This window comes from Colius striatus, chromosome 4 (genome assembly GCF_028858725.1).
Source record: "Colius striatus isolate bColStr4 chromosome 4, bColStr4.1.hap1, whole genome shotgun sequence".
In the NCBI taxonomy this organism is placed as follows: domain Eukaryota; kingdom Metazoa; phylum Chordata; class Aves; order Coliiformes; family Coliidae; genus Colius; species Colius striatus.
In genome coordinates, this window is record NC_084762.1 from 67666486 (window position 1) to 67681844 (window position 15359).

At 45.2% G+C, this 15359-nt stretch overlaps 1 protein-coding gene across 3 annotated transcripts in view; it reads right to left on the bottom strand.

Moving 5' to 3' along the window:
- The window catches only part of ZNF704 (zinc finger protein 704), a 113846-nt gene extending 98916 nt beyond the window's left edge, over nucleotides 1-14930 (bottom strand). For 2 of the 3 annotated variants that reach the window (XR_009818712.1, XM_061996063.1), the window contains exon 1: nucleotides 14576-14927. Coding sequence is in view for 2 of the 3 variants with exons in the window: in XM_061996063.1 (XP_061852047.1) it covers nucleotides 14576-14857 (282 nt within the window). In the remaining variant the exon portion in view is untranslated. Of the gene's footprint in view, nucleotides 1-14575 lie in introns of all 3 variants that reach the window. The other variant, XM_061996064.1, reaches the window with a different exon arrangement.
- Nucleotides 14931-15359: the final 429 nt, after the last annotated feature.

Consider the following 15359-nt stretch of genomic DNA (forward strand, 5'->3'; position numbering starts at 1 on the left):
GGCTATGCTCTAGGGACAGAGATATGCCATTTTTCTGAATAAGAAAGTATTGAGGAATAAAGTTCACAGCAAAATATAGCAAGCAGCAATGAGAATCACCGAACTTTATACTAAGACAATCATGTAAGTAAAGAATATTTAAATTAAATCCACAGAAGGACAAAGGTTTTGCTCTATTCATACTACTTTATACAGTATTTCCTATTCAAGTTCCCTTTTCTGTAAAAAGGCTCTAATTTTTGCCATTCCGAACCAGCATCCTGACTGTAAGGAAAGAATGCACTGAATTTCTATTTCACTAGAAATCTCTATTCATACTGGCATACAAAGAGGTTAGACAGATTCTCGTAATGATGCTTGGAGATAATCTGCCCTGAATTTCAATGTATTATTACATTTTCAAATATACTTTGCATTTAATTATTCACTTCACCAGCAGTTGCTCATTATACATAAACCACATCAATCTAATCACTCTAAGCATTTGTAAACTGCTGCTCCCTAACAATATGAAGATAATGCATTTTAAGGTCACTGTAAGCATTCTTTACAACACATTATATGCATTAACATATACTATCATAGTATTCATTTTCAGCCAGGCTAGGACAAAGTCTTCATAGTTTGACTGAATATACAAAACCACCCATAGAACATATTTTCTAGATATTAAAATAGAAGTCTAAACATCTATGTTGCCTGGATTCACAATATGGTGTTAAGCAGCAAGAACTGGAGTCAGCAAGACGTTTCTACTCTTTCATCGACATGGATACATCAGCGCTTATCTGGCTAAATATAACTCATCTACAAGAACCATGTACCCTAGCACCAGCTTTGAGTGTTTCTGAAGTATACAGCATCTACTCAGATGAATGACAGAAATTTTCACTGCCACACTGGAAAATCTGGTGGCATCCAGGTACCTGTTGTACCTCAAATAAAATAAATGATGACCAACTTGTGACATCTGAAAGTCCGCACTAACTGGCACAAAAAGCATCGACATTACTAAAACTAGACAGAGGTGTTACTAAGACTACAGGGAGACGCAGCAAGGAACACTGGGAATCCATAGCCCTTCCCATACACCATTTTCAGGTCTAAACAAATGAGATGTTTGAGCCTTTTCCTCCCTACCACACAAACAACAGGATGAAGATGTGAAAGTATGGTAGTTTGCTTTCCCATCCCATACACAGCTATAGTAGGCCCCTTACAGAAAAGTACATGACATGACTTCTAAGATAATCAGACATCAATTAGTACCAATTACCAAACATTATACTAATTATATCATGTGTGCACCTTCAAAATTTGCATGCAATGTTTAATTCTCAAAGAAGTAATTCTGTGTTTTGCATTCTGGATATGCTGTGCATGCAAGCAGATGACTTGGGAGTCACTGTTTCATGAATTCGGCTAGCTGGGTTCAAGTGGACGGTGGTCCCCAGGCACAGCAGTCTCAGCAGAAAGCTTTCAGCCCTGTTTTTGTTTTCTTAAATAAAATAAGTCCCTGAGAAACACACTGCCTCTAAACATCTAAAAATTCAGAATCTACCATGGAAAGCCTTATACAGAAAGAAAGTGGAGGATGATATTTGCAAAAAACAGGTTCATTTTTTTATTCTTGCTGCTGCACTTCAAGCTTCACTAAACACGCTCACCATTGAGCGCTTGGGTACTCCACCAGGCTAAAAAGGACTTGGCTGGTCAGGAATGGACAGCTATAATTGCCTCCTCAATTATTGGTTTCAGAAAAAGTGAGTTTAAAATTAACTAAACCAATTATCGCATTTGAACAGCAACGTACGTGCCTGGCTGTGCGAGCAAGCAAGGTGCCTGCCAGGCAGTAGCCTCCTTTTGCCTCTCCGGCAGCAAAAGCAGCACGAACAATGCCCGGTGCCATCAGGGAAAGCTGTGGCCATGTACAGGACAGGAGAGGGACTGGAAACATATGGTGGGGGCTGGCCAAGGACAGAAGAGGAGGACACACCTGGGTCTTGCTGGCTACCTCTGGGAAAGTTAAAAAAAAATTGATTTGGAGATAAAAACAAGCATACTAACATGGGGTAACAGGGAAGTTCAAACATTTTTGGTTTTATTTGTTACATTACTGATTGTAATTAAAGGCTGCAAATAGAGAGCACCATCAAATCAGGTGTTTTTACTGCACTGGCTGACACTCTGAAACATCACATCAGAGTATTTTCTATGGTATTCCTGCGAACATCTAGTTTCTCTGCAATGACAAGTTTTCCTACTGGCAATAAATGCAAAGAGATTCCTAGAAGCCAGTGGGAAAGTATCTACTGTCGTTGCTGCCTCTAATTTTGATTCTGGCTACATGAAGATGTTGTACACAACAGCTTAAAATTTAAGTACCTTAATATAGTCTTGTATATGGACTGTCTTATGAACAGATATATCAATCTGCTGTGTAGTTCCCAAAACTCACGTACAAATAAAATATCTTTAATTTCAACCATTCAAGAGCATCGCTGAAGATGTATGAGAAGCTGCAGTGGTTTCTCTTTCCATTTGCTGGTCTAGCATTAGTAAGGATGGCAGCAGTTTAAAGCAGAAGGGAGAAATACCATCACTCCAAGGATGCAGAGAAGGCCGAAGTACTGAATGCCTTCTTTGCTTCAGTCTTTATGGCCAAGGCCGGCCCTTGGGAAGCCCAGTCCAGCAAGGATAGTAGGATGGCCTGGACAGCAGAGGACTTGCCCTGGGTGAAAGACTAAGAGATTAAAGACTTGTTGGCCAAGCTTAAGGCACATAAGTCAATGGGTCCTGATGGGATGCATCCTAGAGTGCTCAGGGAACTGGACGATGTGATTGCTAAGCCTCTCTCCATCATTTTTGAACATTCATGAAGGACAGGCGATGTGCCTGAGGACTGGAGAAAGGCCAGTGTCACCCCAGTCTTCAAAAAGGGCAGGAAGGACGACCCAGGAAACTACAGGCCGGTCAGCCTCACCTCCAACCCTGGAAAGGTGATGGAACAACTCATGCTGAATGTTATCACTAGAACATATGAAGGAAAAGATGGTTATTAGGGGGAGTCAACATGGCTTCACCAAGGGGAAATCTGTTTGACCAACCTGATAGCCTTCTATGAGTGCATAACCGGCTGGCTAGATGAGGGGAGAGCAGCGGATGTCATCTACCTTGACTTCAGCAAGGCTTTTGACACTGTCTCCCACAACATCCTCATCAGAAAGCTCAGGCAGTGTGGCTTGGATGAGTGGACAGTGAGGTGGATCGAGAGCTGCCTGAATGACAGAGCCCAGAGGGGGGTGATCAATGGCACAGAATCGTGTTGGAGGCCTGTGGTCAGTGGAGTTCCACAGGGACTGGTTCTGGAGCCAGTCTTGTTCAACACCTTCAACAACCTGGATGAGGGGACAGAGTGTACCCTCAGCAAGTTGGCTGATGACACCAAACTGGGAGGACTGGCTGATTCCCCAGAAGGCTGTGCTGCCATTCAGCGGGATCTCGACCAGCTTGAGAGTTGGGCAGAGAGGAATCTCATGAGGTTCAATAAGGACAAGTGCAGAGTCCTGCATCTGGGAAGGAACAACCCCATGCACCAGTACAGGCTGGGGGTCGAACTGCTGAAGAGCAGCTCTGCAGAGAGAGACCTGGGAGTCCTGATTGATAATAAACTAACCATGAGCCAGCAATGTGGCCTCATCTGGAGTCCTGAGTCCAGTTCTGGGCTCCTCAGCGCAAGAGGGACAGAGAACAACTGGAGAGAGACCAGCACAAGGCCATCAAGATGATCAGGGGAATGGAACATCTTTCATACGAGGAAAGACTGTGGGAACTGGGCTGTTTAGTCTGGACAAGAGGAGATTGAGGGGAGATCTTATTAACATTTACAAATATCTAAAGGGTGAGTGTCAGGAGGTTGGGACATCCCTTTTTTCTATAGTAGCTAGCAACAGGACAAGGGGTAATGGGATGAAGCTGGAACACAAAAAGTTCCACTCAAATATAAGAAAAAACTATTTCACTGTGACGGTGAGGGAGCAGTGGCACAGGCTGCCCAGAGGGGTTGTGGAGTCTCCTTCCTTGGAGATCTTCAAGACCTGCCTAGACCTGTTCCTATGCGACCTGATCTAGGTGAACCTGCTTCTGCAGGGGAGTTGGACTATATGATCTCTAAAGGTCCTTTCCAACCCCTATGATTCTATGATTCATTTCTCTATTGTCTCATTTAGGATCAAGCAAACACAGCTATCAAAAAAACAAATCATACAAAAGGCAGAGGGGAACTCACTACACTTAGTAAATGATGTTAGAAATTCTGCCTTACTGCTGCTCAGTAAGAAACCCTTGATTGGTTCATCTGCATTTGAAAGGTCTCCCCCTGTGTATGGCTAGATACATAGCTAAATAAATCTGGTGAAAAGAAAAACAGATTAGTTTTATTTTCAAGATCTCTTGCAAACAAGGTACAGAGAAGTGTGAGATTTCTAGGCTGAGAAGCAACTGTCTGACTTCTGAAGCAGTCCTCCCTTGTTAAGGTGCTGCTCAACCTACATCATTTAAAAGAGTATGGAATGTAATTTATTTGCCTTAACATCCTGGGAATAGGCTTTGCTCTTGCTTGTTTGTTTAAATGATGGGATTTCAGTAAAATTAAACCAGGGTTGTTCACAGATTTATTCAACTGTTGTAATTTTTGAATTAAATTGTCCCTGTGAATGAAAGCTTCAGGGGCCAGTGCTGATCCCTGAAGCTAAGAACCTGGAGGAGATATTACAAGATCAGAATTAAGTTCACACATCCTATTTCCTTTAACTGGTCTCAAGCCTGGAAGTAAAAAACCTGTTCCTTTAGAAGACTGTTGCCCCCTGTTAAGAGATTCTCCCAAGTCTACGTTCAGCTCCAGACAAAAACATTTCACAGTCTTCCTGTTCAGATTGGGAAAGATGCCAAAAAAGATGATGATTTTTGGGTCTGACTACTCAGAGAAGTCGTATCACAAAGTTTAATCTCATTATCCCAGAAAATAATGGAAGAACCTATGGAGGCCAAACAACCTTCAGTTCCTCAATCACTTCAGAAACCAGCCCTCTATCATGGAATCACAGAATGGTAGGGGTTGGAAAGGACCTTTAGAGATCATCTAGTCCAATCTCCCTGCTAAAGCAGGTTCACCTAGATCAGGTCACACAGGAATGTGTCCAGGTGGGTTTTGAAAACCTCTCAGGAGACTCCACAACCTCCCTGGGCATCAAAAAAACCCTCTTGTTCCAGCTTCTTTCTATTACCCCTTGTCTTACCTGTGGACACAACACAATGCCGCCTCATTCTCTTGATATACACTTTTAAAATACTTGTGTTAATGAGATTCCCCCTTTACTCTCCCCCAGTCTGAAAAGCCCCACTTCCCACTGCCTTCCCTCATAAGGAAGATGCTCTAGTCCCTTATGATAGCATCTCCCTTATGATAAACGACTGAGGGAGCTGGGTTTCTTCAGCTTGGAGGCGACTGAGGGGTGACCTTGTTAATATTTACAAATACATAAAGGGTGGGTGGCAGTAGGATGGAGCCAGGCTCTTCTCAATGATGTCCAATGACAGGGCAACGGGTACAAGTTGGAACATAAGAGGTTCCAAAGAAACACAAGGAAGAATTTCTTCACTGTGAGAGTGACAGATCACTGAAACCAGCTGTCCAGATGAGTTGTTGAGTCTCCATCTCTGGAGACATTCAAAACCCATCTGGATGAGTTCCTGTGTGACCTACTCTAGGAGATCTTGCTTTGGCAGGGGGGTTGGACTCAATGATCTTTTGAAATCCCTTCCAGCCCTTGAGATTCTGTGTTTTTTTTCCTTTGGTAATACTTACATTTGTCACAATTACATTAAAAAAATAGGACAAATAGGAAGTCAAAAGCATTTTTGATCCAAAGAGAGTTCTTTCCACCATTTCAAAGGGATATTCATGTATACACAAAAGATCAGGTTGGCTCAATGTTTAGCTCGCCAACTTTACAAAGTCCAGATTACAGAACATGATGGTACAATTTGTCCTTTATGTCAGTATGATGCAGGCATTAGCCACTTTATCTGCTGAAGCAGAAAAAAAATAATTAAGTAACCATCCAGTCTTATGACTGCTGGTCATAATTGTATTGTCTATCTGAAATTCAAGTAACCTTTTATCTGCTATGTTAAAAAAATACATTAAAGACAGTAAAATGATGAGCTACACAATTTCACACTTCAGTAATGTAATCATTGAGGCATTTTAACCTTCCCTCTATTCTGTGTACAGCAATTATAATGGCCTTCTATAGTCTGAAGCAACACTTAAAAATTATTACAACCACTGTTGAAAGGTTTTAGGAGACTAAATTGTGTAACCACCTTTGTGGTGACATAATTGGGCTGAAATCCCAAAACTGCTTAAACTAGCAGGACTTTTCCATCCGCTTCACATGGGTCAGAATTTGAAGGAAATTTGATTATGTTTTGCAAAAAACATCAATGAAAAGATCTGTATTTTTATCCAAAGTTCAAGTAACAGGAGTTGTTCAGTTTCCTGTCTTCATTAGTTTTGTTGTCAAACAACAAATACCACCCACACATGTACTTTTTAGTACAATGAGATAAATGTCACTGCAATCATCGTTTGGGACTGGAAACTTTGGCAAGGTGTCAAGAGTGGTGAAAGTGATCCCATCACAGACTGTTCAGCAACAGCGATAACACTGAATTCCTACATACTCTTTCAGCAACATGATACGGTGGAAAACGTCAACACAACTTCATGAAATTTAAGCTGACTACCATAGGAGGTAATGAACAGTCTTTTTATTCACTATTTCCTGTTCAATTTTCCCAAGTAAACAAAAACATTCACAGGAGTTTCTCTCTTAGCCTACCATCCTTCTGTAGTCTTTTTGGACTGGCCTCAAGCAGCAGGAGTGGTCAAGCTGCTCACTATTTTTAGAAATAAGCAATTCAATACTTCACTTTAAAGTATTACAAAGCCAATGAGCACGCTGATTCTGAGACAAACAAAACCAAACCACCATTGCTCAATCCACAGCTGTACTTACAGAGCAGACACCAGCCAGGACCAGCATGCTCCCTCCTACTCAAGCAGCAACGCTGCCATCTTTGAGATGGCCAAGTGGCATAGTCTGAGGCATAGATTTATACCACAGTCTGCTAAGATCTCACTGCTTCTCTCATACCTCTGGAATTTCTAATCTAGCAGCTAGTAAAACACAGAGGAGGACTCGAGGGTCCAAAACTTGTCTACAGGACTGTTATACTTCTCCATAATCTTGCATCAGAAGCAATATTGAAAGAGCACAGGGTGCATTTGCACCTGTCACAGGATACATTACAAATATTAATTACCAAACCACAGAAAACACCTTCTCAATACTTAGTTTCTAGATGCAAAAGCATGTCACTTTAAGTTCAAGAAGGAGGATTCAGGCAACTACAGGCTGGTCAGCCATACCTTGTGATTCTCAGGAAGACCATGGAGCAGCTAATCCTAGAATCCATTTTCAAGCATATGAAGGACGAGAAAATCATGGTAAGTTGTCAGCATGGCTTCACCAAGGGGAAGCCACGCTTGGCTAGCCTGATAAACTTCAAGGATGAAATGACTGGCCTGGTAAATGAGGGCAATGCAACAGATATTCTCCATCCAGACTTCAGGAAGGCTTTTCATGCCATCTCCCACAGCATTCTCGGTCAAGCTGTTGATGCATGGGCTGAATAAGCAGGCAGTGAGGTGAGCTGCAAATTGTCTGAACAAATGGGCCCAGAGGGTGGTGATCCATGGCACAAAGTCTCTAGTTGGAAATCAGTAAATGTGGTGTACCCCTGAGGTCAATACCACATCCAGATGATGGGGCAGAGTGCATCTTCAACACACTTTGAAGATGACACAAAGCTGGGATGAGTGGCTGATACAGCAGATAGTTTATGCCAACACCGAGAAATGAGCCAACAGCAACCTCATGAAGTTCAACAAAGGGAAATGGGAAGTCTGGCTCCTAGGAGGGAAGAGCCCCAGGAGCCAGTACATGCTAGGGGTCATCCAGTCAGAAAGAAAAGCAGCTTTGCTGAAAAGGCATGGGGGTCCTGGTGGACATCAACCTGAACTTGAGATAGCACTCTGCACTTGCGGCAGCACTGGTGAGGTCACACCTGGAGTACTGCCTTCAGTTCTGGGATCCTCAGTACAGAAGAGACACAGACATACTGGAGAGAATCCAGCAAAGGGACACCAGGATGATGAAGGCTGGAGCACCTCTCCTCTGAGGAAAGGCTGAGAGCTGAGACTTCAGCTCTGGAGAAGAGAAGGCTCAAGGGGATCCTACAAATGTCTATAAATACTGAAGGGAGGGAGAAAAGAGAACAGAGCCAGGTTCTTTTCAGTGGTGCCAGGCTCTTTCCAGTATCAGGATCAGAGGCAATGGGCACCCAGACTTTTTTCACTGTGAGCGTGACCAAGCACTGGCACTGGTTGTCCCAGAACGTTGTGGAGTCTCCTTCCTTAGAGATCTTCAAAAGCCATCTGGACATGGTTGTGGGCAGCCTGCTGTGGGTGTCCCTACTTTATCGCTGGGGTAGACAAGATGACCTCCAGAGGTCCTTTTCTACCTCAGCCATTCTGTGATTCTCTAATAACGACCAAGCAACACATCTCTATCCACCAGAACATACTCCATACCTGAAGGCAGCCAACTTGTCATTCTCAGCTGAAGTCATTCTAGAGTGAAAACATTCTAGCAAATAAGGCTCAAAACTATTAGTGGCTCCACCATACCTCTTTATTCTCACAATGACAGTTTTCTAATACAATTCCTCTTAAGGGAAAAGGGCTTGGTCTGTGTCCAACAAACAACAACAAACAAAAAATTACATAAAAAATCCTCAGCAAATTATTCCTATTCACTCTTTATTATGGAAGAGTGAAGAAAAAATAGCATTTTACAATCTCACTACCTCCAGCTCTGTCTCCAGTAATCCATATCATGTATAATTTTTTAAAACTTTTATCAAGGAAGAAAAAAAAATCCCACATCAAACTCTGCAGTTTCCAACCAACCTCATTAGCCAAGTTTTCACTCCAGGACTGTAAGAAACTGAACAAAGTTTGAAATTTAAAAATTAATTAAGTTTACTTACCTACAAAAATACAGCTAAGCTGCCAATGTTTGTCTGCCTCACTTGTCTCACCCTTTAGTTGTTCCCCATAGTCCACCTGTATCCATTCATTATCTCTTGTGTTACTCTTCAACTTCACAAAAGACAGTAGAGCAGCATCATGCTTGTTCTGAGTCTGTACACAGCCTGGCCTAACAGCATCCTGCTGTTTAGATTAGAACATGAGTTCTGGTGCTCTAGTAACTAGTAGTATATATAAAAATAATGATACATCAGTCTGAAAGGGAACATTTCAGTTTACTCTTAGGACTGCATGCAAGTTCCTAATGTGTCTTAGAATCCTCCATCACTAAGCAAATCTGGTATTTGAAGTTTGGATTTTGCAATTTGCGCATTAAAATATATTTGCACACACATATGAAAGCTAAATGAAATAATACATCAAGCAAAAAAAGAAGTTTATTTTGACCAGTACGAGCCTACAGTCTATTCAAACAGTAAAGATGAACCCAAAAGTTTGATTTAAAGGATGGTAAGCAATGAATTCCTGGCTTCAGAAAGAATGCACAGAAAAGGAGCAAAGGAGCAGAGAACTAATTCAACACAGTCAAACACCACAAATGAACAACAGGCAATTGATTTCTTCCAGACAAAGTTTGAAGACTGATTTAAATCCCACAGATTCAGAGATGTATCCATCACACAGATGTCTCTATCTTAAAAAAAAAAAAGCGCAAAAAATCCTCACCTCAAACAAAACAAACACCAAAAATCATGTCCTAAAGCATACTTTTATCCTGTATTAACCTGGACTCCTACCTATGTCTGCCATCCCTGCTCTGAAACCTCTGGCACAGACTTGCATGCACACCGTACTTTGTACTTGTTGCAAATTCCACTTTGCAAGATGGGCAAAACTGAGCCCAACGTTCATGAAGTTGATGCCTTGCTTTTGCAGCTCGGGCTTTCATATTCCTCAAGTGTCACAACACAGCTTGCTTGGGCCTTTAATTTTCAGACTCTTAAATCTGCTCATTTACCATGATTTTGGGAGCTGCATATTTCCAGGAACAATTCCAAGTGCAGGAAATTCATCCTTCTGAACTACTAAGAAGTGCTCACACACAAGCAAATATCTGGAATTGATAATTTCACGGATGCTTATGGTAAGATGAAGTGCAGAGATCATGGAAACATAATGCTTGAGGAACACAAGCAGCCCCCATACTTATCTGAATCAGAAATGTCCCGTGTCCATACTTTGAGCCTGGGGACAGGTAACACACTGGAAGTGGCAACTGGGCTAAACAGAAGAAAGCAATAATCCCTTCACTATTTATAACAGTAGAGAAAAGATTACACCATGTTAGCAAGTCACCACAAGCCCATGTTCATCACCAGATCAAATGCTCAATCATAGTGCTTTAGTGTTTTGCAGGCAATTTGTGTAGCTCTGCAACATGCAGTGAGGTTTGCTCACAAAGGATCAGATAAACTCAGCATCACAGACTGCTAATGGACCCTGCTTCATAACCATCTCTCCATATCACCAAAACCAGCCATTTCCAGGGACTGAATTAAGCCCAGTGTGGCACTAATGTGGCTGCCTGGGGTATCTGAACCAAGCTCCATACAAAAGATGAAATAAAGAGGACTGCAAATTAATCCATGCTTCAAGACAAAGTACTGGTAATTATGTTATTTATTCTTTTTCATCTGATTTCAAATGGCTGGAAATTTAGATGCAGCAAAAGCAGCAAGTATGGGTTGTAATAGAAGAGTTTTACATGCAAAATGCATCTGTATAATCAGCACCTCCGTGTTCTTTGTTTCCATATACAGATGAATGAACTAGTTACAACAAAATAAGAAACACAAGCACTGCTGAACAAGACTTTACAGGCTTTCAAAAGTCCCTCTGGCTATCCTGTCATTACCCACCAGCAAAACACAGTGTGTTCATGCCTCTTCCAGTGTTGTGTTAGACGAGCAGAGGGAAAAGAACAGCAAAAGTGTTCTCCAGTGTCCTCTACTTGGACACTTTTGTGGCTACAGCAACGTAAGTAATTTCTGCATCTTCCCCATGACCAACAGTCTCTCGCACATTCCTGTTTTGTCATGACTCTTCTCTCCTTCCAAGACTTCAGAAACTAGAGAAATAAGATTTGTCTTCATAAAATATTTCTTCCTCTATCCCTCCATGCTTAAGAGTGAGGGCTGTGCAACCAGCACGCTTCCCTGTGATTGGAGACAACATGGCTATAAGACCTGATGGTACAGGTACTTTTTTTCATTTTGACTAGCAGACCTACTCACGGGCATTGTTTAAAAATATTCATTCCATTGCAGACCTTATGATGCACTCATCCATCTATCACATTGGGCTCCAAGGAAGTGACTGCGAAGAGCCTGTTAAACCTCTAGCTTTAAAAATCCAATCCACCCAAGGGCACAGCCATCAAGTGTACAAGTGCATCATCTGTATCAATACCACACACCAAAACATTGCATGCTGCTTTTTAATTGCATTATTTGGATAGTGTATACTGCAAAACCAGCACCAAGACTACTTTACTTTCAAGTACAATTAAGTTTCGAAGCTCTTCAGGACATCTCTTGGTCTGAATCATATTGCACACTGTGACAATTTATATCCTCTCACTAGTGGAGACCCCTGCAATTCTTTTTGCTCCTGGACCCTAACTCGGAAGGTCAGGTCCAGGAGTGAAATGCTGCTGATCACATGCCAGTTCTCCATTTGGCAGAAATCCCATTTGACAAACCACAGCCAAAATGTGCCAGTCCTATTACCCTCCCACAGTTCTGCAGTTGCATCTCAGCATTAATTTTATGGCCACTCCTCTCGTGTTAAATCTGTTGCTTTAATTTACTTGGAAGAACCCTTAGATAGACCCATAGATAATTATGGTTGGAAAAGAGCTTTAAGACCATCAAGCCCAACCACTAACGTAACACTGGCAACTGTGTCCCTAAGTGCCACATCTACACACCTCTTAAATATCTACAGGGATGGTGACTCCATTATCTCCCTGGGCAGCCTGTTCCACTGTTTAAAAACCTTCTCAATGAAGAAGTTGTCCCTAATATCCAATCTAAATCTCCCCTGGCACAACTTGAGCCCACTTCTTCTTGTCCTATCACTTGTTATTTGGGAGAAGAGATCAACCCCCACCACACCACAACCTCCTTTCAGGTAGTTGTAGAGAGTGATCATGTCTCTCCTCAGCCTTCTCTTCTACAGGCGGAACATCCTCAGCTCCCTCAGCCACTCGTAAGACTTGTTTTCCAGACCCTTCACTAGTTGTGTTGCCCATCTCTGGACATGCTTCCAGCACCTCAATGCCGTTCTTATAGCGAAGGGTCCAGAACTGGACATAGTACTCAAGATGTGGCCTCACCAGCACGGAGTACAGAGGGACAATCACTTCCTTGGTCCTGCTGGCCACACTATTTCTGATACAAGCCAGGATGTCATTGGGCTTCTTGGCCACCTGGGCAGACTGCTGGCTCATACTCAGACGGCTGTCAATCAACACCTTGAAGTCCTTTTCTGCTGGACAGCTTTCCAGCTGCTCACCCCCCAGTCTGCAGTGTTTCATGGGGTTGTTGTGGTTCAAGTGCAACACTCGGCACTTGGCCCTGTTAAACCTCAAACAACTGGTCCATCAAGACAGCCTGTCCAAATCCCCCTGCAGTGTCTTCTGACCCTCAAGCATTATCTAGATTGATTATAACAGTTTTCTTAGTTTATAGTATAAATAGTGAAAGGAAAAAACAAGCAGGTTATGAGGGTTAGAATCACTCTTCCAAAGAGGGTAAATACCTGCACCTGGTTATGGAAGAGCACTTGAGTCTATTAATGTACACTAAAAGTAGATTAATACTCATTACTCCACTCAGTGAAGTAAATACATGGAAACACATTATTCTTATATGTGTATATAATCTTAAGTCCAAGGCAGGAATGGGAGCAACCTTTACTTATATTAACAGACCTACTTCTTGAAAGCAAGTTGAGGGTTGGCGAAAAGAACAGTTAACTCCGGTAACTGACATTATATGCAGATCATACCTATGAAACTCAGTTGAAATTTCAGATTACTGTGCTCCGTTTGAGAATTTCCCACTTTTTTCCTAGTAAGTGCACAGGAGAAGTTTCTCTAAGCCTCCTCTACCACTAGAATTTCAGTACAATAGAGAGATTGATGGGACCAGAAGCCCATTAAGGTGCCAGTCAAAAGGTTTTGCAGCAATGAAGTTGTCCAAGCATGTCAGACCTCAGTAGCATGGATGGTGTAACCCAGACAGACCATAACCACATCTCTACTTTCCTTTAGTGATTTTTTCATTGGTGGTGGTTTGGTTTTGTTTCCTTTTTTTTTCCTACTGTGGATACAGGGAAAACCACAACAGCAATATGGCACTACTGTTAGGCCAACCCTGATCAGGGGTTGAGAATGAGAATCAACATCTGGATTTTGAAAAAAATCCTATCAATCTAAATTCAGACTTTAAACTCTCATATACATTTATCTTCCATGACCAGTGCACATCTATCACACGAATCCTCCAGATCCACACACAGGTTTACTTCCACTATCTGGGTTATACAGAACATCCCTAATGATAAATATAATTAAGCCTGAATCTATGGAATCTCAGTCCAAGAGTGTGTGCAGTCGGTTGCTCCAGAGCACATCACATTTAGAGGAATAGACGAGCACACTTTGGCAGGATTTGAATCTGCACGGGACTAGTGGATTCAGAAACTTTTCAGAAGTCGCAGGACTCCCTACCACAGCCACTTTCCTTTGCGGGAGCCCTCCGGCCCAGCATCGCGTAACCTACACACCCCGGAGGTGCGACTCAAGTCTTGAAAAAACCTCTATGCGAACGGCCAGGTTGAAAACCCTACACCATTCCGCTTGCAGCCCGGCTGCCGCGCACTTCATCCAGCAAAGTCTTCATCTTCAATACTCAAAGTATTTCAGATACCGGTGCCTCTCCGTACACGCCTCCTCTCAGCCGCGCAGCTGCCCGCCCCGAGGTTTCAGAAACCCCGCAGCCAGATCGCCGCCGCCCGCCCGGCGGGCCGCAGCGGCACCCGCTTCCTCCAGAACTTGTTGAGCGCGGGCCCGCCCGCACCCGCTGCTCCCCAGCCACGCCGGGGGCCGCCCCGCCGCCAGCCGCAGGCTGCCCGGCCAAGGCGGGCCGAGGCGGCCCGCAGCGGCCCCCCCCATGGGTTTCCCGGCTCGGCCCGGCCCGGCCCGGGGCACCGGCCGGCCCGACCTGCCCCGCCGGCCCGACACCTCCGCCCGGGCCCCTGCACCGGTTCCGAGCCCGGCTTGGGCGGCTGCCGCCACCGCCCTGCTCCCCTCCCCGGCCTCCCGGGACGCACCTTCAGGCTCCCCCGGAGGGAGCCCTTGCCGTGGCCGGTCAGAGTCGGGGGTGGGCTCCCCAGGCCGCCCTCCTCCTCCTCTTCTTCCTCTTCCACCTCCACCACCACGTCCTCGTCTTCGTCCTCCTCCTCCAACGCCGCGGCAGAGCCCTCCCGCCGGGGGGGCCTCCAGGCGCTTTCGGGCTTGGGGGGCCGGACCCCGTCCGCCTGTGCGGCCGGCGGCCCCGCGCTCAGGCGGCGGTTGCCCATGCTGGAACGCTTGGCCAAGCGCCGCGCCTGCATAGTGCCTCCGCCCGGCCCGGCCCGGCCCGGCTCGCTCAGCCCCGGCTGCGGGCAGCGGCCCCGCCGCGGGCGCGCAACGGCAGCGCCGAGCCCAAGGGGCGGCGGCGGCGCTCACCGAGGGACGGCGGTGGGTGTGTGCGGCGGCCGCGCCGCGGCCATGGGGGCCCGCGGGCGAGGCGAGGCGGGCCCGGTGCCGGCGCGGCCGCGCCGCTGCTCGCCCACCTGCTCTCGCCGCCTACCTCTCCCGGCCTGGCCGCCCGGCCCGGCTGTCGGGCGCGGCGCGGGGTCCGCTCCCGCTCGCCCTTCCTCGCCGCCGCCGGTTCCCGGCACCAAAACCCGGACTGGATTCCCGCCGACCGCAGATCTGCCAGGCGGGGCGGCGGGGCCGCGCTGCCTCCGCCCGCAGCCGAGGGCGGGTGTCCCTGCGGAGCGGCGGCGGCCACCCGCCTCGCCGTGCGTAGGCCGGGGGTCCGCGGGGGAGTGGGGTGCCGGGCCGGGCCGG